This window comes from Scleropages formosus, chromosome 15 (assembly GCF_900964775.1).
Source record: "Scleropages formosus chromosome 15, fSclFor1.1, whole genome shotgun sequence".
Lineage (NCBI taxonomy): Eukaryota > Metazoa > Chordata > Actinopteri > Osteoglossiformes > Osteoglossidae > Scleropages > Scleropages formosus.
In genome coordinates, this window is record NC_041820.1 from 21033208 (window position 1) to 21056904 (window position 23697).

General features: G+C 44.8%; 1 protein-coding gene across 3 annotated transcripts in view; it reads right to left on the reverse strand.

The window, feature by feature from the left end:
* The window catches only part of sipa1l1 (signal-induced proliferation-associated 1 like 1), a 78426-nt gene that overhangs the window by 22096 nt on the left and 32633 nt on the right, over positions 1–23697 (reverse strand). For all 3 annotated transcript variants that reach the window (XM_018727671.2, XM_018727669.2, XM_018727670.2), the window contains exons 2-3: positions 3855–5569; positions 1170–1300 (exon numbers count right to left, since the gene is read on the reverse strand). In XM_018727671.2, coding sequence (XP_018583187.2) covers positions 1170–1300; positions 3855–5319 — 1596 coding nt within the window. In that variant the 5' untranslated portion in view covers positions 5320–5569. The remainder of the gene's footprint in view (positions 1–1169; positions 1301–3854; positions 5570–23697) is intronic.

Genomic DNA, 23697 nt, shown 5'->3' on the forward strand with positions numbered 1-23697 from the left:
ACCCAAAAATGTAACCATGCATAAAGAACCATATCTTCAGTCCAAAAGGAACTGAGCAAGGTAATAAACACCATTAGAAGTATACTCACAGCATGGCTGTGAGTATAAGTGCCAAATGGAATGCCAAAGTCACTCCAAAACATCCCACCCCATCAGATGACTTTCTCCATCTCTCTCAAGAAGCAACTTACTCAAGATCAAACTAGGGTTGACAGTGAAGGGATAAAAGTCAAACTAGCAATGTTAAGTGCAACAAAAGACAAGTGTGTTCACTGTGTACTGAATAGAGAATGAAGCAAATGACTTAAAAAGTGGTGTGGGGAAGAAATGGTGTCATCTCCTCCTAACCTCCTGTCTAAGCTGTGACATAAGGACATTTTTCCTGCACCTGAAAAGGCAGGCCTTGTCGGTATGGCACCAGGACCTGAAATTGAAAGCTCTGGATCTCATCTTTATATCTTGACAGTTGCTTAATACTGATTTTGATGCTTTATGTGGGTGACACGGCAGCACAGCAAGTAGCGCTGCTGTCTCACAGCGCCTGGATGATGTGAGAGAACGTGGGTTTGATCCCCGCTCAGTCTGTGTGGAATTTGCATGTTCTCCCCATGTGTCTGCATGGGTTTCCTTCCGGTGCTCCGGTTTCCTCCCACAGTCCAAAGACATGCTGTTCAGGTTACCCCACAGTGTGTGAGTGACAGAGTGTGTTTCACTGATGGACAGATGACTGACCCATTGTAAGTAGTGTCTCTAGCAGTGTAAGTCACCTTGGTGAACAAGGTGTGTGGACTAGTAACACTACATAGTATCCATGATTGTAAGTCGCTTTGGAGAAAAAGTGTCTAAGTGAATAAATGTAAATGATCACAACACCTTTCTAAGCACTTTGTCATCACTGATAAAGGTGACATAGGTGCCCTAAGCATTACAGGGTATGACTTTTGCCATCTCCAGGGCTGGGGAGGTAGCAGTAGGAACTAAGCACTATGTCAACACAGGGACAGAACCCACTGTGGTTGCCTCTTGGAGGCCCAGAAGTCACACAGCAGCAGGTGTTACTAAAATCCTCCTCAGGGTAAAAAAGCTCTAAGCTCCAGACCAGGCCTCTTGCCCTCTAAAACAATGTCTGTGTTTCATTGTAATGAGTGGCACGTAAAAAGCATACTAACCTCACTGGTTCGGAAGATGACCCGGTAGTTATACTGTGGGCCATGCTCCTTGTGGTCCTCCAACTTTTCCCTACGAAGGCTCACAGCCACTGGACCCAAGGACTCATCCACACCAAAGTAGTTCCAGTGCTCTGAGATAAACAAGAGATAGCGTCTCCTAATCAAAGCATAACAGATGTCACCAACCACAATGTTAATACCACAGAAAGAGGCTGGAGGTATCAGAGGGATATGGGTCTTGACAAGCCAATTGCAATTTCATCCAGCTAAAGAAAACATTAAAGAAGCCAAAAGGGAGAAGCATGTAGTCCTGACTGAATACCATTCACAGCACTAAAATTCAAAAACACCCTGCAGATTTTCAACAGCAGCATAATTTTTTTACTCATTCATCTAATGTGTGCTATTAGGGTATTTCTACTGTTCCACTACACTGGTAACAGGGATACTGCTAACTCCTCAAGCACCAGCCCAATCCAACGAGTGACAGCTCCCTTCGGCACCTGAAGCTCTGCAGTTCAGGATGAGACAAGGCATGGTGAACAAGCATGTCACTCTGAGGACAGAATAGAGATGGACAAGTGCAAGAAACGTTGTTAGAGGAGATATGCAGCAGCCTACCACCCGAAAGCAAATGGCATCAGTGGGTTATCTTCAAAAGTTAGTAAAACCTTCCTTTCCTTGAGAATGTCTGAAGCAATGAAGGTCCAAAAGCACTACATCAAGCATGAGCTGAAATGTTTGTTTGGTTTATTAAGTGCACTATGAGCACACTTTGGTCTTATGAGAATGTGACATTATAAAACACTAAAAATAGGTGTGACTTTTACCTTTTAAGTTTTGACTGTGCATTTTTTCCTTCAGCCTGCTAAGAATTTCTAGAAGGCTCTACAAGGCACATTAATGACAACTGTGCCTCAGTAGAGCACCATGTGTGCAGTAGCGCAGACCGAGGATTAGCTCCAACCATGCAGTACAAATCACCGGAGGAAGGTCAGAGAAAACAAAATGGTAAGCATTTCCTTCAACAGGTAGAGACAGCTGGCATTTGCCATCCCTTGCAGTACATGGCAAGAGTGGTCTGGAGGTCTGCAGGTAAAAATCAGGTAAACAACACTACTCCAAGTACATGAGTTTATCCAGCAAAGCCCAGAGCCCACAACCTATAAAAGATTTGTGCAAGTAAAGCAAACACAGGAAGAGATGTGTACCTGTGTTCAGTGGCCACCCCACTTTGAGGCAACATAACATAACTAAAACTAACTGGAAAGGGAAAAAGAAAAAGCAAATTCATATTCTTTTTTGCTAAGAGGAGCAGTAATTTAAAACCTTGGATGTCAAGCTAGGAGTTTATTAGCAATGTATAGGACTTAAACTGGTATGAAATGCTGAAGTGAAATTAATAAAGTTGTTCATGAGGGCAATGAAAATGGGGTATTCACAAGGTAGGACAGAATGTCATTGAAACAAGGATTTTTGCTTTGGTTACACAAGAGACAGTAACCGCAGCAATTTTCTGCAAGCAGAATGAAAATGAAGCGCCGGTCAACCAGTTCCCCACAAGGAAGACACATTCCCACTTAACATCGCTTGTGTCCCTTCGGGGGGCCAGAGGGAACAGGCCATTAACTGTCTGTGGGCCTGACAGCTATTCATTAAAAAAGCTAAGAAGAAGGCATAAGAAGGCCCAGGAGACCAGGGAAACATCCTGGGTACCAATTACAGTAAAGTGTGCAAGAGCACTGAGCAGTCCCCTCTGGGGAATGCCTGGGGGTGGGGAAAGCAGTACTAACTGTCCTGACCCGCAACAGATAGCACTATCAGCGATGTAATCTACACAAGCCCAAGCCCTAATCACGCAGAACAGATTGTATGCGTGTGCTTTTTATTGACATTTAATGGTATCAGGTTTGCTGGGTTTTGCAGAGCCCACAACAGGAAGCACAACTGTGCGAAAACACTTCCTGAATCCAAAAACATGACACCTGCCATGGCTAATACCTTCCATGTCTCATGAAAGGTATCAGTCATGGCAGGTGTCATGTTTTCAGATAGAGCTGGTAGTGTAGTGGTTAGAGCTGTTGTCTTTGGACCTGAAAGGTCACAGGTTCAAGTCTCACCCCCAGCTGTACTACCCTTGAGCAAGGTACTTACCCTGAATCCAGTAAAACCACTCAACTGTATAAATGGGTAAATAACTGTAAGTAGCTTAACATTGTAAGTTGCTTTGGTGAAAAGTGTCAGGTAAATGAATAAATGTGAATGTAAACTTTGTAAAATGTGGGAACAGTATATGGGTTGCCCTTAACTTGGGAATGTGTGGACTCATGGCCAAAGTTTTGCCCAGGAGGGTTGGGCAGCCACTGGCACTTGGACCCTCAGAGGGTTCCCCCACCCCTTGATTTTCAGTTGGGAGTTTTTTGGTTCCTTTCCTCCATGGCCAATAGGTATACTTATAGATTTAATCAATGCATTGATAATGTGTAACGCCAGCCTGTAATCAACAGTTATTTATATTATCAGCGACATCAACATTGCACACAAGTAACAGCAGCTATACCTACAATAAATTAACAGTTCATTGATGTCATTATACTTAGTTAATATATTTTGCAACTTAACAGGAAATATACCTGTTAAAACCACATGTTTTAGGAAAGACCCTTCTTTGAAAGGTTACCTCACCTCTAACGTAGAAGTACTTTCTATAGTAGTAAGCACCCAGGTCCACATGCTCCACGATGTAGCGCTTGCCTCGCTCGTTGTGCAGGCCCTGGCTATCCTTGGGCACCTCCAGCACAGCAACACCAGCATTAGTACAGTGTGAGCTCAGGGATGACTCAAAGGGGTTGTCTTCTGGAGCTGCTGTGGAGCCCCCACTGCCAATGCTACCCAGTTTCGACATGCTGATCCTGCGTTCACCCTCACCGCCAATCTCATTGCGGAAGCACGGACAGCTGAGAACCATATCATTGCTCTTGTCATCACCCACATCTAGGCTGGGGCTGTCCTTTGCACTGAGCTCCTCCTGGCTGCCGCAGGGGGAACTATAACCCCCACTGTGGGTGGAGGAGAGTGAAGAAGAGGCAGAAGCAGCAGCGGCTGCTGATGCACCCGTGGTGGTGTTCTTCCGTTTGGCAGCTGTCTGCCTACTATGTACCACCTCGTTCAAGTCAAACAAGATGCTCTGGACATCGTAGTGAGCAAAGCCTTTTTGGCAGGTCCATGGCTTTGGTAGGGTGCCACCATCCTCTGACTTGCCATCCTCAGCATCAGACCCAGCCCGCGAGGCATCGCCTTCAGCCTTTACGCTGCGAAGCTTCCGGAAAATAGAATCTCCTCCAGTCTCCGACTTGGACCGCCTCTTTAAGGGCTTGTCTTTCAGTCGGCTGGAGGGGCTCCCCCGGTGGGCTACCACAGGTCCATCGGGTGCATCAAACCCTGTCTGTTTATGACTAACAGCCAAAAGGTCAACAAGCTTTTCAGGTGCTGGGCTGCGCTGGTCAGGCTTGTCACCCTGGTAGCCCTTCAGCATGTCAAAGAAACTCTCCCCAGCAGCACCATGCTTGTCGATGGACGAAGTGCTACCATACTCCCGGTGGATGGGTGACCATTTGTAGCCAGAGGGGTTCCAGTCCTCAGCACCATCCCCATTGCCGTCAAGTTCACTGATGGTGATGTCGCTGTTGCTGCGCTGTCGGATGCGCCGGGTGCCCTTGCGTGGCGAGCTTCTGTAGTCATCAGGGGATAAGAAATGGCCATCACTGCTCATACTGCTGTTCCCTTGTGTTTTGCTTTTCAGGGTGTTATGGATGTTGCGCAGCATGGAGGAATCCTGTGGGCTGATCATGTGGCCCAGCTTAGTAGACAGGATTGTGGACCCGCTAATGGATGTGCCAGGGGACTCAGACTCCACTGTGACATGCCACACTCCAGCACCTTCCTTCCTGGGGGGCCAGTCAGCCACTCGGGCTCGGACTCCCATTTTGGGAACCCCTGGCATGCCCCCTGTGGGCAGGTGGACACTCTCACTGCGTGGGGGTGGTGCTCCACCATTAGGCAGGCGCAGGTGACGGGTGTGAAACTCGTTGGTGGCAAGGACTGAGCCGCCCACACTCCTCTCGGTCTGCGAACGCTTCAGGCTTGTCATGATGCGTCACTGCCACAGTGTTCAACACTGGGGGCAAAGCATGCTTGCCGCAAGGGCTGGATGCTGCACCCGGGGTGCATGGGCCTCACAGAGACCCCACTAAGAGAGGGACAGGTGACTCAGCTGCTTCAAGATGCTTTCTACCCAGCGGGGGCTCAGGCTTAGATGTTGACCACCATGCTGCACTAACAGCTTGCTGCCAGGATGTCAAGCCTCCAGCACATTCATGGCCCTCAGAAGTCCCTCGATCCTGAGAAGAAGGTGACAGCACAAATCATGTTTGTATTAACTGTGGAGACAGACACCAGGACAAAAAAAAAAAAAAAAATCAGTACTTGAAGTTTTTTGAAAGACACAAACCATTTTCTAGAGGCAAAAACACAAGATCAGGATAAAGCCTTAATGAATCATCATTACTCTTCCACAAGGTACATAACCTGAATTCCAAGCAAAATATACAATTATATAATTAAATGAAGATCATAGACCAGAAACAGATGGACGAGGTGCAGAGAAATGCACTTGGTTTTTCAGGGAATGTAAGACAACTGAGAAATAAAAGACACTACAAAAAAGCATTCCACTGTTGTTCAAGCCAAGGGGGGGGGAGGGAATTACAAATAAAAAAAACACAGGAAAGATTAAAATCTGAAAATGGCATGTGAATCTGTGCATGAAAAGTTGTACAGTACAGCTCCATCTGTTCATGTCTGCGTTGGCAGGGAGTCCTAAATAACAGGCGCATCAGGCACCCCCACCAGGAGCCAGAACTGAGCACAGGACACACCCTGGTACCCCCAGCGGACCAGAAGCTCCATGGCAAGCAGACCTTTTGAAGGTTGGGTTTAGATGGCAAGGGGGTGCTGGCTGTCTCCAGTTCCACTAAGGCTTGAACTCTGGTACTGACTTCATAAAACATAAGAAGGAAAGGGTGGGAAGCTACTTTAAATAAAAGAGATTAACAATTATCCTGCTCAATTTTGTATTCCACCTTTGTATTCAATACCTATATTGTCACATCTAGATTTTGCTACTGCCATTCTACAAAGTGCTAAATATTGCATTTCATACCTTTGGTCAGGAGTTTTTCCATCTGACCCCTGTATTTATCTAGGCTGCACATTTGAATGGACTGAAGCGCAAAAAAAAAATTTTACCTACCAGAAGCAGATGAGGGAATTTGTGTAGATATGAACATCTCTTTTCCTTTAGCAGCTTTTTAAAAACAATAAATGAAAAAATAAAATACACGTCAGAGCTATGTTTCGGGACTAGACTCAGGGAGGGCGGGAAAGCAGACATTTCCATTCTGTGGCATTTCAAACATATCAGCTTTGTGCACACCTGTCTGAAAAGCTATTCTCAGGCTGGATTTTCCCACATGGCTTTAATGTTCAGTTTCAGATAAGACAAGCACTGGGCAAAAATACACTTTAAAAAGCCATTTACTGATGGCATACACGAAAGAAAGCCAAATCAAAAGGTCAGTTTTACTTGATTTAAATGGAAAAAAATGTGCTGCAATAATTTCAATTAACTTATAACTAAGAGTTGCACAGTAACAATTTGAAGTTGAAAAGAAGATAGTAAAATAGAGCTAAAGCATCTGAGATGAAATGTAGGTTCCACTTGGTTATTTTTGACTTCATGATTTACTGTACAGACTTTTCACATGCATAAATATTCTTAAAGTTCCGCAGCCAACCCTTTTGGTGGACCCAAAGGGACAGGTAACACTGGTTCCCCAACAACCAAACTGAAACAAGACCCATGCTGTGTATGTTTATAAACCAGTTTTATGTTATCTGACTAAAAGAAGCATGAAAGTGCAGTAGGTCCCCTTATCCACGGGGGATATGTTCAAATACCTCTAGCTAATGCCTGAAACTGCAAATAGTACTGAACCCTATATACATTGTTTTTTCCTATACAGAAGAAGAAAGAAAACTAAGGACAAATGCCCAGGTTTTCATAAGTATTGATTTTTTAACCAGTTTATAAAATAAAATAAAATGAAAGTTACCTGAACACAAGCACTACGATACTGCGACACTTGATCTGATAACTAAAATGGGCGGGTAGAGTATACAGCGTGGATACGTGAATGATGCACAATTTAAAATTTATGAATTATTTCTAGAATTTTCCAATGTAATATTTTTGGACCGTGGTTGACCGCAGGTAAACCTCGGAAAGCGAACCCGCAGATAAGGAAGGACTACTGTATGTATCGCAGACATATACATTGTTAATGTTGATTTCCAATGAAACTTCACTAATTTTGCTCATAAGCAGAAAACCTGGGGCTGGTTTAGGGCCTCTCCAAACTCCCAGACACAAACAAAAGGCAACCAATACAGTGCTTAAGTCTGAACCCCGCACCATTTTAAAAAAAATTTAAAAAAAAAAAAAAAAAAAAAAAAAAAAAAAAAAAAAGCTTTTTCAAAGCCTGAAGCTTGTGAAGAAAAACCACATATCCAGATGTTTCTTTAGCAGTACTCATGTTGATTTCATGAAATTAAAATCAAAATCTTCAGTCTTAATACACCATTGGCTTACAAAAGATGAAAAAAAACAACCCCATTCATATTACCCTCTGTAGCCTCTACATCCATCAGTTGAGCAAGAGTTTAAACCACGGTATCACAACATTTATCCAAAAAGAAACAAATCTTTACACGCAAACAAACTTTCAACAACTTAGCTTGCATAGATAATACAATCTTACATGGCAGGCACTGCAAGGGCACAGTAGCACGCAGCGGCCACTTTGGGATCCTTGAAAATGGTGCATGACGTGTCATCTACACCATTTGGGGAAACTCTTACCGAGATGTGCATCGGAAGCACTGGTGCACACATATATCGTCACCAACTTCTTATAAACTTGTAAATGTTGTGGCGCAATGAGCAATGGCAAAGCATCACATTTCGGCCTCAGAAAGCAAAACCTGTCTTTCAGAGGAAGGGTGGACTTGCAAAAGGCCACACAATTATGGAAGCCCCGAACGTGCTGAGAGAGGAGGACTATGCTGGGCAATGAAATGAATCCACTAGCTAGAGTTCATCAGCTCGTGACCAGAGGACTCATTTGATAGCAGTTCAGCTGGGAGCCTGACACTGTTCTGTTAAATCAAGAAGATGAGAGACAGGGTTGTACTGGGTTTACATCAGAACAATTCCATGATGCCATGAGACAGTAAGCACAGTACAATACAGTACAGTTTACTTCTACCATTTTAAGCAGAAACTTTTTTTATAATGGAGTAGGACCATGTTCTTCAATGCTTACAACTTAAGATGAGTATTCATTAATGCTGTGTATGAAACTCAAAGCTTTTATTGGCATTACTGAACTTCATGTGTTGTGTTCAGCAATAAAGAGGATCAAGCAGCTGCAAATTAGTACCAACACCATGGTGCAGCTGTGGGCTTTGTTTACTATTGCAGATACGCAACTCTAGAAGTAGCCACTTAGTCAATTCAATCATTTCTGGCACCGTGTGTTACACAGGAATTTGCACACAAAATTGCTGAGGAGCCCCTGGACTACTCTGCATCACATTCAAGCAACAAATTGAATAGCAAAATAACTGTCCCAATTATGGGATCAACTGTAGTGCTAAGATAGTGTGTACACACTGTTATAATTGGTGGTAAACAATGTGTGTGTGTGTGTGTGTGTGTGTATATATATATATATACACACACACACACACACACATATATATATATATATATATATATATATATATATGTATATATAAATAATATGGCCAAAAGACAAAAGTTTGCCACATCATGTACTTGTGCAGGTTTTATTCAAAAATTAATTTTAAAATATTCTGATTTAAATACAGTATACAGTCCATGCAATCTCCCAACAACCACACTTACAGGCATTTCAATGTACTATGTTCATCATAATTCTGCTGCCATTGTATCATTCAAGGCACACCATAATGGTTAAGGTTATGCAGGTCTCACAATAGAACTTTTTAAGTACAACACCCTTGCTTATGTACCCCAGAGCTAATCTGGTCCTGTAATCTACTATGTATAAGAACTTGCAGATAGAGATTTACGAATACAACTGTCAGAAGAAATGGACCATTTTCCTCTTTCTTGCATTTGTTTCCATTAAACACAGCTGCCATGAATATTTCATATGCGGCACTACTGCAATGTCAGACACCACTATTTTAGTAAGTGTCTAAAAGAGAATCCAAATGCTGTCAAAAAAGTATAAGGGGATAAGAAAAAGTATGCCAATAACAAGCACAGGGAAACATGTTACTGTCAGGGAGGCACCTGAAATGCATTCAGACTGACTAGAGCAAAGGTTAGCCTCCATTTAACACGCACACAAAGAGCAACATAAGCTCTAAACACTCATCACATGACAAACTACTCTAAGATACACCTTTCTCCTTTGTATCCAAGCAAACAGCTGCCTGGTGGTTTAAAACTGCTTTGCTGAGGTCAAAAACTCCTCAGGATAAACACTGAAAAAAGAAAGCAAACATCTATTATGGCACACAGCATCTGTATTCAGAACCATGAATAATTGGGAGTGATCATTGCGTAACTGTACCCGTTGAGCCTCAGAAAATGCCATAAGGACATTACTTGATAAGTCTGGAATGTGGCTCCAAATGGCCCATTGGGAATCCTTTACAGATAGTAATCTTTATGAACCAAGATACCCAAGATGCTGGGGGTGGGGGGCTGATGCCAAGGCTGGACGGCTGCTCTGTTTTCACAGGTTAGCATATCTCATAGACCACCTCTATAAGACCGGAGATAGGCTGCGATCCACGGAATTCAAAACTAGGTTGTCCTGCATGCAGCAACATAATCAAGAGGCTCCACATCCATCTGGCGCCAAGCTTACCCATCTGCAATGTGATCAGTGATGCATCATTGCAGGAAGTGTAAAAAGGCAATAGGGTAGGTCCAGAGCAGAGACGGCATGGTGCCTACATTTATTCATTTGTATACTGTGCTTGTTTTGTCACGCCTCCACCACCAGAACCTGTGAGGGGGAATGAGTCAACACACACAGGATGCAGGGGAAGGAAACCAGAGCAGAGATGGTAACCTTTGGCCCATCTTGATGTCACAGGGTGTCTAATTCTTTTGGTGGTATAACAGGCATGTTAGGTTTGGTCAAGGCAGAACCTGGGCCACCAAGAAAAGCCTGAGAAATCAAAGGTCTTTGGGGTTTCCCGGGAGAGGGATGTGTGTACACCTGTGAAAAGGCAAATGGCATTGTTTATTATTAAACCCATTTGTCTACTTGGGTGCTGCAACTGACAGCAAGTCATGTACAGTATGTTCATAGTTGCTAGGGACATACCACAAAAAAAATAGTGTAATACTGTAATAAAGGAAACAGACACATACACACATTGTCTGAACCGCTTGTCCCATTAAGGGTCGCGGGGAGCCGGAGCCTAACCTGGCAACACAAGGCGTAAGGCTGGAGGGGGAGGGGACACACCCAGGATGGGATGCCAGTCTATCACAAGGCACCCCAAGCAGGACTTGAACCCCAGACCCACCAGAATGAGGACCCGGTCCAACCCCCCCCGCCACCGTGCCCCCTAAAGGAAACGGTTTAATCAGTATTTATGGGACCAAACATATAAGTGGCATCGCCATTTGGGTCAAGTGGAGGGAAAAAATGTAGTTTAAGAATTCTTCTACTGGCACTTTCAGCACCAAAAAAAGATCAAGTAAATGTTAAAAACTACAAATACAGTTTGTTACTGGTATTGGTCTTGAAAACCATTCTATGATTTTTTTTTTTTTTCTTCAGTTTTAGTGTATGATTACCTAGATCTGCAATCACGGACAACCCCTTCATTTTTACATTTATTCGCTTTGGAGAAAAGCATCTGCTAAGTGACTTACAATGGATACTGTGTAGTTTTATTAGCCCACACACCTTATTCACCAAGGTGACTTACACTGCTAGATACGCTACTTACAACAGGTCACTCATCCATACACCAGTGAAATACACTGACACTTTTTTTTTTTTTTAAAAATGATCTTTGTGCTCCCTAGAGCTTTTATATTATGCCTTCAGGGGGCAGTATTGCCCATGTAGAGAAAGGTTAGGCTAAAAGCCACTGAAATACATTTATATACATTTATTCATACACAGACAATGCTGACTTACAAAGCTGTGAAGGGTTTAGCCTCTACTTATTTACCAAAACTCGTCTGCATGAGCAAATCAAAATGCACTAGTCAATCCAGAACCTGACTTTCCTGTAATTCCTAGAATGAATAAATCTATCCTGCAGTGTCCCCCAATTTTTTGCACCACTGCACATGCCCCCCCCCCCCCAAACTTATTTTATATAGCACTACTGACTGGTGAAACAGCGAGCATCCGGAAGACCACCTGATAGCTCCAGGAATGTGTGTGTGTGTATATACATATATGTGTGTGTGTGTGTGTGCATCCTGCTTACACAATACTAGCCTTTCCCCTAATTATGTTACCATACCCAGGAGGAGGTGGCCTTAGACCCCAAAGGTTTTTAATGCTCCTGTAATAGTCTTATGAGTTTTTTCCACTCCTCTGTTGCCTTCCTTGTTACATTACTGTAACTGTTTAACTGTCTAGCCTCACTGCTGCTTCCAGTGCCACTTCTGCATTCACTGTTAAGTCTTGTGACACCACATGTTGGGAACTGCACTACAGGAATATGGCATTCCTACAGATTGTAAAGTACAGCTTACACAGGAAAAACTGATGGTGGCAGAGTCATATCTTTGAGAATGAAAAAGTTCTATACCCCTTACATTCACCAATTTCTGCAGCATTCCTATCCATGTTCCACAGCTACTTGACTACATCAGAGGGCTTTCAGTTCAGCGTTTTCAGTAAGTGCTGTGTGCATGTGTCCTGGAGGAGTTCTCAAACAAATATACAGAACCAAGGAGAACACACCCTTTCCCAACCAACACCTCAGCAAGTTTAGTTCTCTCTTCCCTACGTTAGAGTCCTGAAATAAGTTTTGTACATTTCAGGAACAACCATGACATGTGCAGTCATCACTAAAAATAAACTTAATTCTCCCACCCCCAACACCCTGCATTGCACTCTCTGGTCCTGAACAAAAGGCTAAGAGTACCTGTAATTACATACATCCTGTGCTGCCCAGCTGAGTTGTTAACTTACACCACAGAGCTCACAGATGCATCAAGTCACCCCTGATATAAGGGAGCGCAATCTCTCATCTCCAGCCTGGGCAATGTTGGCACAAAGTCCCCTCTGTCCTCCCCTGCTGGAAGCTGGACTCAGGAAAGCCTTAGCCCCAGCCTCAAGCACAGAGACACCATTGACATAGCCTGGCTCTAGGCATGTGGGCCCTGCTGAACAAAATTAATGAACTGCCAAGACAGAGAATACAGGAGGAGGAAGGGAAAGTGTGTAAGTATGAGCAAGAAAATGGATCAAAATGGAACAGAAAATGTAGTGATGAGAAATAGAAAAAAAGGCTAAGAGTGAAAACAGAAAAAAGTGACAGATGTCAGTTTCTTGTGGTGGGACAACTGAATAAGTCCTTCCTTTCGTTTTGAGCCCCTACTAGTTTTACTTTAAGAAGCAGCATCCACTGAAAGAAAACATTCAACTGAGTCTTCTCTCTAACAAGATGGGAAACCAGAGAGATTGTTTCAATCATCATGGATTTGAGTCTCTTCAGAAAAGACACTTTTGGGTTGCACTACTGGGCCACAGTGGGTCAGTAAAGTTACCCTCCACCAAAAGGCTATCAGGAAACTAAGTCCCTATTGGACCTTGGCCTCAAATTAGACATGCTGTAGGCTGACGAGATTCCCTAGTAAATCATTGGTTATGGGGGTTAAAGGTACTAGGACAAGTCCTGTGGATATAAGAGGATCTTAGCTTGATCATAGATTTGAGGATCCCCAAAGTATCTGGACTGTCCATCAAGAGTTGCATGCAAATTAAATTTTGTATAAAAGCAGCACTGGGTGGCACCACTGTTTTTGGGTGATACGCAAGCAGAATGCAGAATAGCCCTGTTGGAGGTATTCGAATTCCACCTGAATCGGATATCCAAAACACACACACAAAAATATCAACTGTCTCTCTTAAGCATGGGAAGAAAACCCAAACTACAGACAATAAGTTGATCTTTTAAAATTGTTGTAATAATAAATCAATGGAGGTCAGATACAAATCCATATTCTCTCCTCCCCTAAGGGAAATGAAGATTTAGTAACCTTGAAAGCAAGAACAAAAGTGCCTCAAGTAGAATGCAAGGCCATGTGCAACCCCCTCCAAAGTGAAAAGATAAATTTACTACTATGAAGCAGAGTGTTAATAACAGACCCAAGAAAAGAGATCAGACAGACCAGGAAAATTCAATACGGAGAGCTGAAAATGTGGCTGGTCGAGAACAAAATCCAATACAGCCCAACTGCTATGTGAAAGAAAACCTCAGATCCAAAAGAGGGTGGTGGAGGGCATACTTGACATTCCACTGCACATGAGAGGGTCAAAAGGCTCCGTTAGGTGGGGGGTGGAATGGATTTTTACTGGATTAAGTGGAGAGTCCATCAAATGGAACACACCATAACCAGTGCAAAGTCGCTCCCACAGAAACATGTAGACACACAGCTGTACCGGTTAGGTAGCAACATGTAGTCACAGAAATAGTGACCCCACACACACACACACACACACACACACACACACACACACACACACACACAGTATAACAAGGACTAACTACAGCCAAGTGAGTCAGACACATTCAACCTCAGAAACACCTGCAGTAAGTGGTGAGGTGGGGACAGAACACAGTACAGAGACACTAATGTCACAAAAACATGGATTATCCAGACCTCTACTGGCAAAACATCATGAGTGCACACTTAGTCATTTTCTGCCAGAAACTGAGAAAGAGCTGTTACAAAACTATTAACTATTTTACAAGAACATTTAATATTATGGATATTTCACAACAAAGAGATGACCTCACTGCCCATTAGCAAAACCTCAGTGCTGATCAGAAACATTAAACAAGAGACAAATCTGCTAACATTTCATCATAGATGTGAAGAGCCCAAGAGGCTCACTGAAATGCAAACCTTTCAGCATTTTTCACTCTGCATTATCTTTCTTCTCAAGTATGAAATTGAAAAGTGAATTGCAATCCTTGTCCCAGGCCAAGGGAAGCAGCAGGAGGCTCCCCAGCTAGACTTCCTTCTAAGATTAATCAGCAGATTCTTCAACTACTGAGCATCTAGGATTGAGAAACAGATGATTTTGTTTTTCAGAACACAATGCAACCAAGTCTTGTATCAACTCTACAGCTGAAAGACTGAATCACTAACAACAGAAATCATACTAAGGATAATGACACAAAGTGAAACTTCATAGATGTTGACTGCAGGTCTATGTGAGTTGTGATTTCAACAACCAGCAGACAGAACTGGATTCAGCAAAGACCATGTGTCATCACATAATCACTGGTCTTTTAATGGAACATATCCAGTTCTGTTACTCAAGTCTAATCCCATATTCAAGTGTCACCTGAAATACTGAGAAAAGGTTTAAAAGCTGTACAGCATTGCTTGTGGGAAATGCTTCATCTATCAATAATCTTAGCTCGATTTGTCAGTAATGCTTGACGTGCTGCCGTACGTAATCTTAACTCAAAATGAGTAGACTGCCCCTTAGTGTGCTAATGCAAAAGCAGAAACTGACATGGCCCCTGCCAAAATCCCCAACCCCAGTACCCTAATACCCAAAATCTACCCTCCTAACACAACACCTTTCATCAGCTGTCTCAACATCAGGAGGAAACTTGACCAAACTGGGAATTTAACACCTACCACCAAAAGCCCACAAACCACTTGGCAAGGAAGCAATACCAGGATATATGCCCCAAGCTAAAGGCTGGGGTTACTCCAGAGGAGGAAGTGAACAGAATGTGTAATGGAAGGAGAAAAGAAAGAAGGATCATGCCTGGACAAGCCCTAGGCTGCAGGTGTAAAGACAGATTGCATCTTAGAAATATTCACCATGAAGAAATGTGTATAACAAATATCTTAAAACACTTTCATTTGAGCACCCACCCACTCATATACACTGCAGAAAATCAAGTATGGTTCATAAAACAATCCTCTGGTGGTTGAGCAAGTGGTGTTTTATCGAACTGTGGTGGGAACACATTTTGACCAAGAGCAGTGATGTGAGGAAGTGTGGCACTGAAGCCACACTGATAGACTTTGAGGTCAGCCCTGGACTGGGGCTAAAAAGATGTGTTATTTTTAGAGACAACCATATTTATGCCACTAAAAAGAGGAAGCAAGGGGCAAACTGCCCTATCTGGTCTTTCTTCCAAGACCTGCCCCTGATGTGAGAGGCCCAAAGAGACCAAGTCTTGTGCATGTGTACTCATCCAGAAACAAGTACACATATATGCACCCATACAAACAATGTTTGCAGGGTATGACAGTGTACAGTAAGGACAACTGTAAAGGGAAGACTCATTAGTAGCCTGCTCAGACTAACACTTCACCGGAACATACTGGTGACATAATAAAACGGTGGCTGAGGTTAAGTGAGGATATAAATGTTAAACTTCACACAGTGAAACAAAAAGTAACCAATTCAATAGCTGCCAGGGCCAATGATACAGCTAAGTAAAATTGACATTTACCTCCTGCAATAAGTACATCTGAGTCAGTCATTCAGTAGAAGGGTATACAGCCAGACACACAACAGGGGGATGACTGATCAAAAGTAGATGGAGAAATTTGGCCTGGCGGGAGGCTGAGAGATACCCGCAGGATCAGACATGCTCTGTGCCATTAGAAATGCAAACGGCAGATGTCTCCTTTTTGAGGATGTGCCAATAGGCAGACATTCTTCAGATTGATCAATCAGAAGAGGCTGATTTAAATTTTGCCCTCCCACAGCGCTTTCAGGTCCTCTCCAGCAGGTTCCTACATATGAATATCTGAACAAGAAAGGTTGTATATGCACTTTGCCCTGGTGAGAAGGCTTTAGCAATCTCAAGATTCAGAGAATCGTTACCATGCTTCATGCCCCAGAATGATGTGTGGCTAATATCCAACACCACACACAAAAGGTTGGGACAATGCCAGGGTGTGTGTTTTCAATGCTGAGTAATTAAATACATCTCACACACACGAAGCAGCGAGCTGGAAGCACTGTTCATGCTTGACATTCACTTTTCTAGTAAAATTTATCTGGCGCAAGCACAACCAGAGTGAAGGAATAAGAAAATTAAAGAATGCCACTAGAAGATAAATGTTAAATTTGCAGTACAAACACCAATTATTCCTCTGGCCATATAAAATCACCCCCCTCCAACCCAGATGACATAAGAGGGCGTGGGGGGCACTCCCATGCTTTCTAGAGTATTTTTTATTCCCACACTTGCTACAGTTGGCCGACCCAGAGGCACCCTAAGTGCCTGTGAGGACAGACCTAAACAGCCAGATCCTAAGAAATCCATACAGTTGATTTCTGACATCACAAAGAGCTGCAGTTCATATTTATGGGTCAGCCAGCTGCTCTGTGTGACTTATTTATAGGGCTTTTATGGTGACATCACAACCTGCAAGCCCCAGCACACTGCAACTTGCTGCTGTTTGGTTTGGGACACAAGGTACCAATTAAAATACAGATGACATGAACCAAGTCTACATCTCATTCCCTGAGCTGCACTCTCAAAACCTGCCAAATATTACAGCAATGCTCAAAGTTCAGACCAAAAAAAAAAAAAAAAAAAAAAAAAAAAAAAAAATCAAATCAGAGAAGGGGTAAAAAAAAAATTAAATAACTAGGCCAGCTGCACCTTCTTGTATATCTACTGGAAACGAACTGGCTGCTGCCTTGAGACCCAAGTTATATTTATAATATCAATGTCACAGACCCTTGGTTTCATCCTTAGTAAATAAATATATGGGAGGGCATTTAATTTAATTTAAAAAAAAAAAAAAAAAAAATTTTTAAATTTTGCCCACTATTTGAAAACACCACCTGAGAGAAAATGTTTAAAATAGCCATTTGTTTTGGGTGTTCAATTTACATGGGACTCCTGGCATAACCTCAAGACAAAAACCTTCACCTCAGTTTGAGGACTAAATATGTATCAACTACATACAAAAAAAAAGCTGGAAATGTGAAGTAGTGCCTATCAAATGACAGCAGAAAATTTTGGTATTTTCACATGCTTGTGTTATAATGTGCAGTAACTTGTTAGGTCCACTAAGAGTACCGTACCTCTTTGTTGTCGGTCTCAGCCAGCTTTGACGTTCACATCTATGCGAATGGAACAATGGACTCATGTGTTCCAGCTAGTTGACATGAATGCTGCAGTCATCAGCGAAGCCCCCAAGCACAAAGCACATCCCAAAATTCAGCAGGCATCCTAGAACAACTGGAAAGCAAGAGTCCAAAGGAAGCTAAGCTTTCTCAAAGAAGATATGCCTACTTCTCCATCATGGGGACAAATCAGTTTAAATATCTTTTCCAAGCAAATTCTTGTTTTAGGATTAAAAATGTAAAGATTTATGGAATTTGGGCAGTTCTATACATACTGTATGTTGTTGGCTTGTGGAGGACAGCACGTGCTACTTTAAGGACATGCAGCCAAGTGAATGTCTATCATAGCCCTGAGAAATGTGCTTAATAATGCTGAACTGTTTCAACAAAACATACTTCAGTGGTTTATACATTATATTTGGATAAAAATGTGTGTTCTAGAGCTACACAACAAAAAATGGTGTCTACAACGCATAGAGCACTTAAAGTCATTGTGTTAACAGACATGGGATAGCATTGTTGCTACACACTACCTGACTGCTTCTAAGTGCCTCCACCTTGGAACTACTCCTAAGAAATAGTAACGACACACCTACACAACCGAGTACAGCAGCCACAAAAACCAACTAAAGGTATAGACTTTCTGGGCACTTCTCAAATTAATGCATGGCAAGAGACATGGGAGAACTGAATCAAAAAAAGTGGTGGTATGAGCAAGGGCTGAAACGATTCCTCTAGTAACCAAATTAATTAACGTTGATTCAAAAATTTTTGCACCACGAACTGATGCTGTCGACATGTGCTATGAATGCACTGGTTGAGAGAATGAGAATTTCTTGAGAGTTGTGCACTCCCAATATCTCCATTCTAAACTTCAGCAGATAAATAAAGCACCTTTTATTGGCCAACAAACTGCCACTGGGACTTAAAGAACATGAAGGGTTCCCCTCCGCGAACCGCCACCTTACCGAGGTGGAGGGGTTTGAGTGCCTGAATGATCTCAGGAGCTATGTTGCCTGGGGCTATATGCCCCTGGTAGGGTCTCCCAAGGCAAACAGGTCCTGGGTGACAGACGAGACAAAGCGCGGTTCAAAATCCCCTTATGACTATTAAATCAAGGATCTCGTTCACCCTGCCCAGTATGGGGTCACCGGGGCCCCACCCTGGAGCCAGGCCTGGGGGGGGGCTCGCATGCGAGCGCCTGGTGGCCAGGTCTATGCCCACGGGGCCTGGCCGGGCTCAGCCCGAAGCCATGACGTGGAGCCGCTCTTCGGTGGGCTCACCACCTGCCGGAGAAACCGTAAGGGGCCGGTGCATTGCGATTTGGGCGGTGGTCGGGGTCGAGTGCCCGGCCGACCCAAACCTCGGGCGCCAACTCTGGTTTTTGGGACTTAGAATGTCACCTCACTGGCGGGGAAGGAGCCTGAGCTGGTGCGGGAAGTTGAGAGATACCGTCTAGATATAGTCGGGCTCACTTCCACTCACAGCTTGGGTTCTGGAACCACTCTTCTCGACCAAGGGTGGACTCTCCACTATTCTGGCGTTGCCCAAGGTGAGAGGCGGCGGGCGGGTGTGGGCTTATTAATAGCCCCCCAGTTCAGCCGCCATGTGTTGGAGTCTACCCCGGTGAATGAGAGGGTCGTCTCCCTACGCCTTCGGGTCAGGGAACGGTCTCTCACTGTCGTTTGTGCTTATGCGCCTAGCGGCAGTGTAGAGTACCCGGCCTTTTTAGAGTCCCTGGGGGGCGTGCTGGAAAGCGCTCCCACTGGGGACTCTGTCGTTCTACTGGGGGACTTCAACGCCCACGTGGGCAGCGACAGTGATACCTGGAGGGGCGTGATTGGGAGGAACAGCCTCCCTGATCTGAACCCGAGCGGTGAGTTGTTATTGGATTTCTGTGCTAGTTGCGGTTTATCCATAACGAACACCATGTTCATGCATAAGGGTGTCCATCAGTGCACTTGGCACCAGGACACCCTAGGTCGGAGGTCGATGATTGACTTTGTAGTCGTTTCTTCTGACCTTCAGCCATATGTCTTGGACACTCGGGTGAAGAGAGGGGCTGAGCTGTCAACTGATCACCACCTGGTGGTGAGTTGGATTTGATGGCGGGGGAAAAAGCTGGACAGACCTGGCAGGCCCAAACGCATAGTGAGGGTCTGTTGGGAATGTTTGGCGGAGGCCCGTCAGAGAGGTCTTCAACTCCCACCTCCGACAGAGCTTCAACCAGGTCCCGAGGGACACTGGGGACATTGAGTCTGAATGGACTATGTTCCACACCTCCATTGTCGGGTCGGCGGTTCGGAACTGCAGCCATAAAGTCTCCGGTGCCTGTCGCAGCGGCAATCCCCGAACACGGTGGTGGACACCGGAAGTAAGGGATGCCGTCAAGCTGAAGAAGGAGTTCTATCGGGCCTGGCTGGCTCATGGGACTCCTGAAGCAGCCGACGGGTACCAGCGGGCCAAACGGAGCGCGACTCTGGCAGTCGCCGCGGCAAAAACTCGGGCTTGGGAGGAGTTCGGTGAGGCCATGGAGGAAGACTTTCGGTCGGCCTCGAAGAGATTCTGGCAAACCGTCCAGCGACTCAGAGGGGGGAAGCAGTGTTCCGTCAACACTGTTTACAGTGGAAGTGGTGCGCTGCTGACCTTAACTGAGGATGTCCTCGGGCGGTGGAAGGAGTACTTTGAGGATCTCCTCAATCCCTCCGACACACCTTCCTCTACAGGAAGCTGAGGCTGGGGAATCGGAGGGAGACTCGTCCATTACCCTGGCTGAAGTTGCTGAGGTAGTCAAAAAACTCCTCGGTGGCAAGGCTCCGGGGGTGGATGAGATCCGCCCCGAGTTTCTCAGGTCTCTGGATGGTGTGGGGCTGTCTTGGCTGACACGCCTCTGCAGCATCGCATGGAGTTCGGGGACGGTGCCTCTGGACTGGCAGACCGGGGTGGTGGTCCCTCTTTTTAAGAAGGGGGACCGGAGATTGTGTTCCAAGTACAGGGGGATCACACTCCTTGGCCTCCCTGGGAAAGTCTATGCCGGGGTACTGGAGAGGAGAATCCGACCGATAGTCGAACCTCGGATTCAGGAGGAGCAATGCGGTTTTCGCCCTGGCCGTGGAACACTGGACCAGCTCTATACCCTCACTAGGGTGTTGGAGGGTTCATGGGAGTTTGCCCAACCAGTTCATATGTGTTTTGTGGACCTGGAGAAGGCATTCGACTGTGTCCCTCGTGGCATCCTGTGGGGGGTACTTCGGGATTATGGGGTTCAGGGCTCGTTGCTACGGGCTGTTCGTTCCCTGTATGACCGGAGCAGGAGCTTGGTTCGCATTGCCGACAGTAAGTCAGACCTGTTCCCGGTGCATGTTGGACTCCGCCAGGGCTGCCCTTTGTCACCGATTCTGTTCATTATCTTTATGGACAGAATTTCTAGGCGCAGCCAGGGAACGGAGGGTGTCTGTTTTGGTGGCTGCAGGATCTCGTCTCTGCTTTTTGCGGACGATGTGGTCCTGTTGGCTTCATCAAATCAAGACTTACAGCGTGCACTGGAGAGGTTTGCAGCCGAGTGCGAAGCGGCGGGGATGAGAATCAGCACCTCCAAATCCGAGACCATGGTCCTCAGTCGTAAAAAGGTGGATTGCCCCCTCCGGGTTAGGGGGGAGCTCCTACCTCAAGTGGAGGAGTTTAAGTATCTCGGGGTCTTGTTCACGAGTGAGGGAAAAATGGAGCGGCAGGTTGACGGACGGATCGGTGCGGCGTCCGCAGTAATGCGGTCATTGTACCGGTCTGTTGTGGTGAAGAAGGAGCTGAGTCGTAAGGCGAAGCTCTCAATTTACCGGTCGATCTACGTTCCTACCCTCACCTATGGTCATGAACTCTGGATCATGACCGAAAGAATGAGATCGCGGATACAAGCGGCAGAAATGAGTTTCCTCCGCAGAGTGGCTGGGCGCACCCTTAGGGATAGGGTGAGGAGCTCAGTCACACGGGAGGAGCTCGGAGTAGAGCCGCTGCTCCTCCGCATCGAGAAGAGCCAGTTGAGGTGGCTCGGGCATCTGTTCCGGATGCCTCCTGGACGCCTCCCTGGGGAGGTGTTCTGGGCATGTCCCACTGGGAGGAGGCCTCGGGGCAGACCCAGGACACGTTGGAGAGACTATGTCTCCCAGTTGGCCTGGGAACGCCTTGGGGTTCTCCCAGAGGACCTGGAGGAGGTTTGCGGGGAGAGGCAAGTCTGGGGGGCTCTGCTTGGGCTGCTGCCCCCGCGACCTGGTCCCGGATAAGCGGAGGAAGATGGATGGATGGAAGTGAGACAAATTGAGGAAAAACAAGAGAAATGCACCAGGAAACTGCAGTAAATGTCTAATGTTCGGTAGAATTTTAAGTTTAAACTGAAAGAAAATGTAATATAATGTATCCAGTGCATAAAGAAACTAAAGTGCAAACTAAACTCATTTAGCCATCAAGGCCAATCTTAAATATTGATATGGACCTTGATGGCTAAATGGGTTTAGTTTGCACTTTAGGTTATATTTTTGTTCAAACATGCCACATGTTCATTTTAAAACTTGCTATAATTTCTCCTGTGCATTTTCCATTGCTTCTAATAAATCATATTTCCTGATTAATCAAAGAATGTATTATAACTGATGCTGCAGCCCTACTCTGAGCACAAAGTAGCTGGATGCTGTTTCAGTGCACCTGCTGGGTGAGGGAGGAGAGAGCAAGACAGAAAAAAAAAAAAAAGGAAAGCCATTTTGAATTTCTAAAACATCCAAGTAGAAAATCAAGAGAAGTCTTAATTCTTCATGTCTCAATATAAGAACATGTGGACCAAAGCTAGTCCCTCCATGCCTCCACTGAGAGACACTTCAAGACTCCATCCAAGAATAAAGCAATCTTGGCTGGCCATTCCAGCAGGCAGTAGAAAGACTCCTTGTTATTCTGCAATTTTTCACTGCTTGGTTTTCTTGTAGGCTTCAGAGTCCTGGGCAGCAAGGAGATGCATAAAGAGCAGAGGAAACAAGGTGAAGGCAGGAGGATGCACTGGAGTGCACACCCTTGAAAATGTTTGCTGAGGGCCCTCACAGCTGACCACATGTAAACACAACTGACGTTTGGCAAACCTCTCAGCTAACCGTAACACAAAGGCAGCTAAAGATACCCTGACAGACTGGATGGCCAACAGCAGCCTACAAAAAAAAAAGTTTCAATAAATTTGGGAGGTTGGACTCAATGCATGTGAAGGCACACAATATGAATGAAGTCACATCCATGCAGAACATTTCTATTTTTCATTTCATTCATTTAGCTGATGCCTTTATCTAAAGTGACTTGTAGTGTTAAGGTTACAACTATTTACCCATTTGTTCAGCTGGGTAATTTTTACTGGAGTAAATCAGGGTATGTACCTTACTCAAGGGTACTACAGATGGAGGTATGGCTCAAACCTGCAACCTTTGAGTCCAAAGACAGCAGCTCTAACCACTACGCTATCAGCTGCCCTCAACAACAAGAACAAACAATACACTCCTATGAGAGATATTAACTTTCTCACTGGTACCAGCATGCTGCAAACACATTTCTCAGTGTCCCCATTTCACTAGACCTTTTCACTCTTTCTGGTGGAACCATTTTTTAAGCAACAACTTTGCCAGAGAAAGTTCCAAACTGTGAAAGATAATCCACCAAGGTTGTCGAACTGATAAGGTGGACAGCAGGCTGCTGGGCTACACTCAGTGTACCGTCTGCAACGAAAGAACAGCCTTCAAAGGGTTCTATTGTCAAGGTCAATCAAACCAGTTGTTTTGGTTCTTCACACATGGGCAAATCTGCCCTTAGATGAAGACCATAAGGAAATATGCAGAACTGGAGACAGTAGACCTGACAAGTAACATCCTGCCTGCAGCACAGCAAGATGTACAAATAAGGAAGGGATTTGGTTAGATTACGCAGAATAGTGGTTTTGCAACCAGCACTGGAATGACAAGGCAGAGATCATCATGAGCTGAGAGCCAGTTTCAGCACCAGGTGAG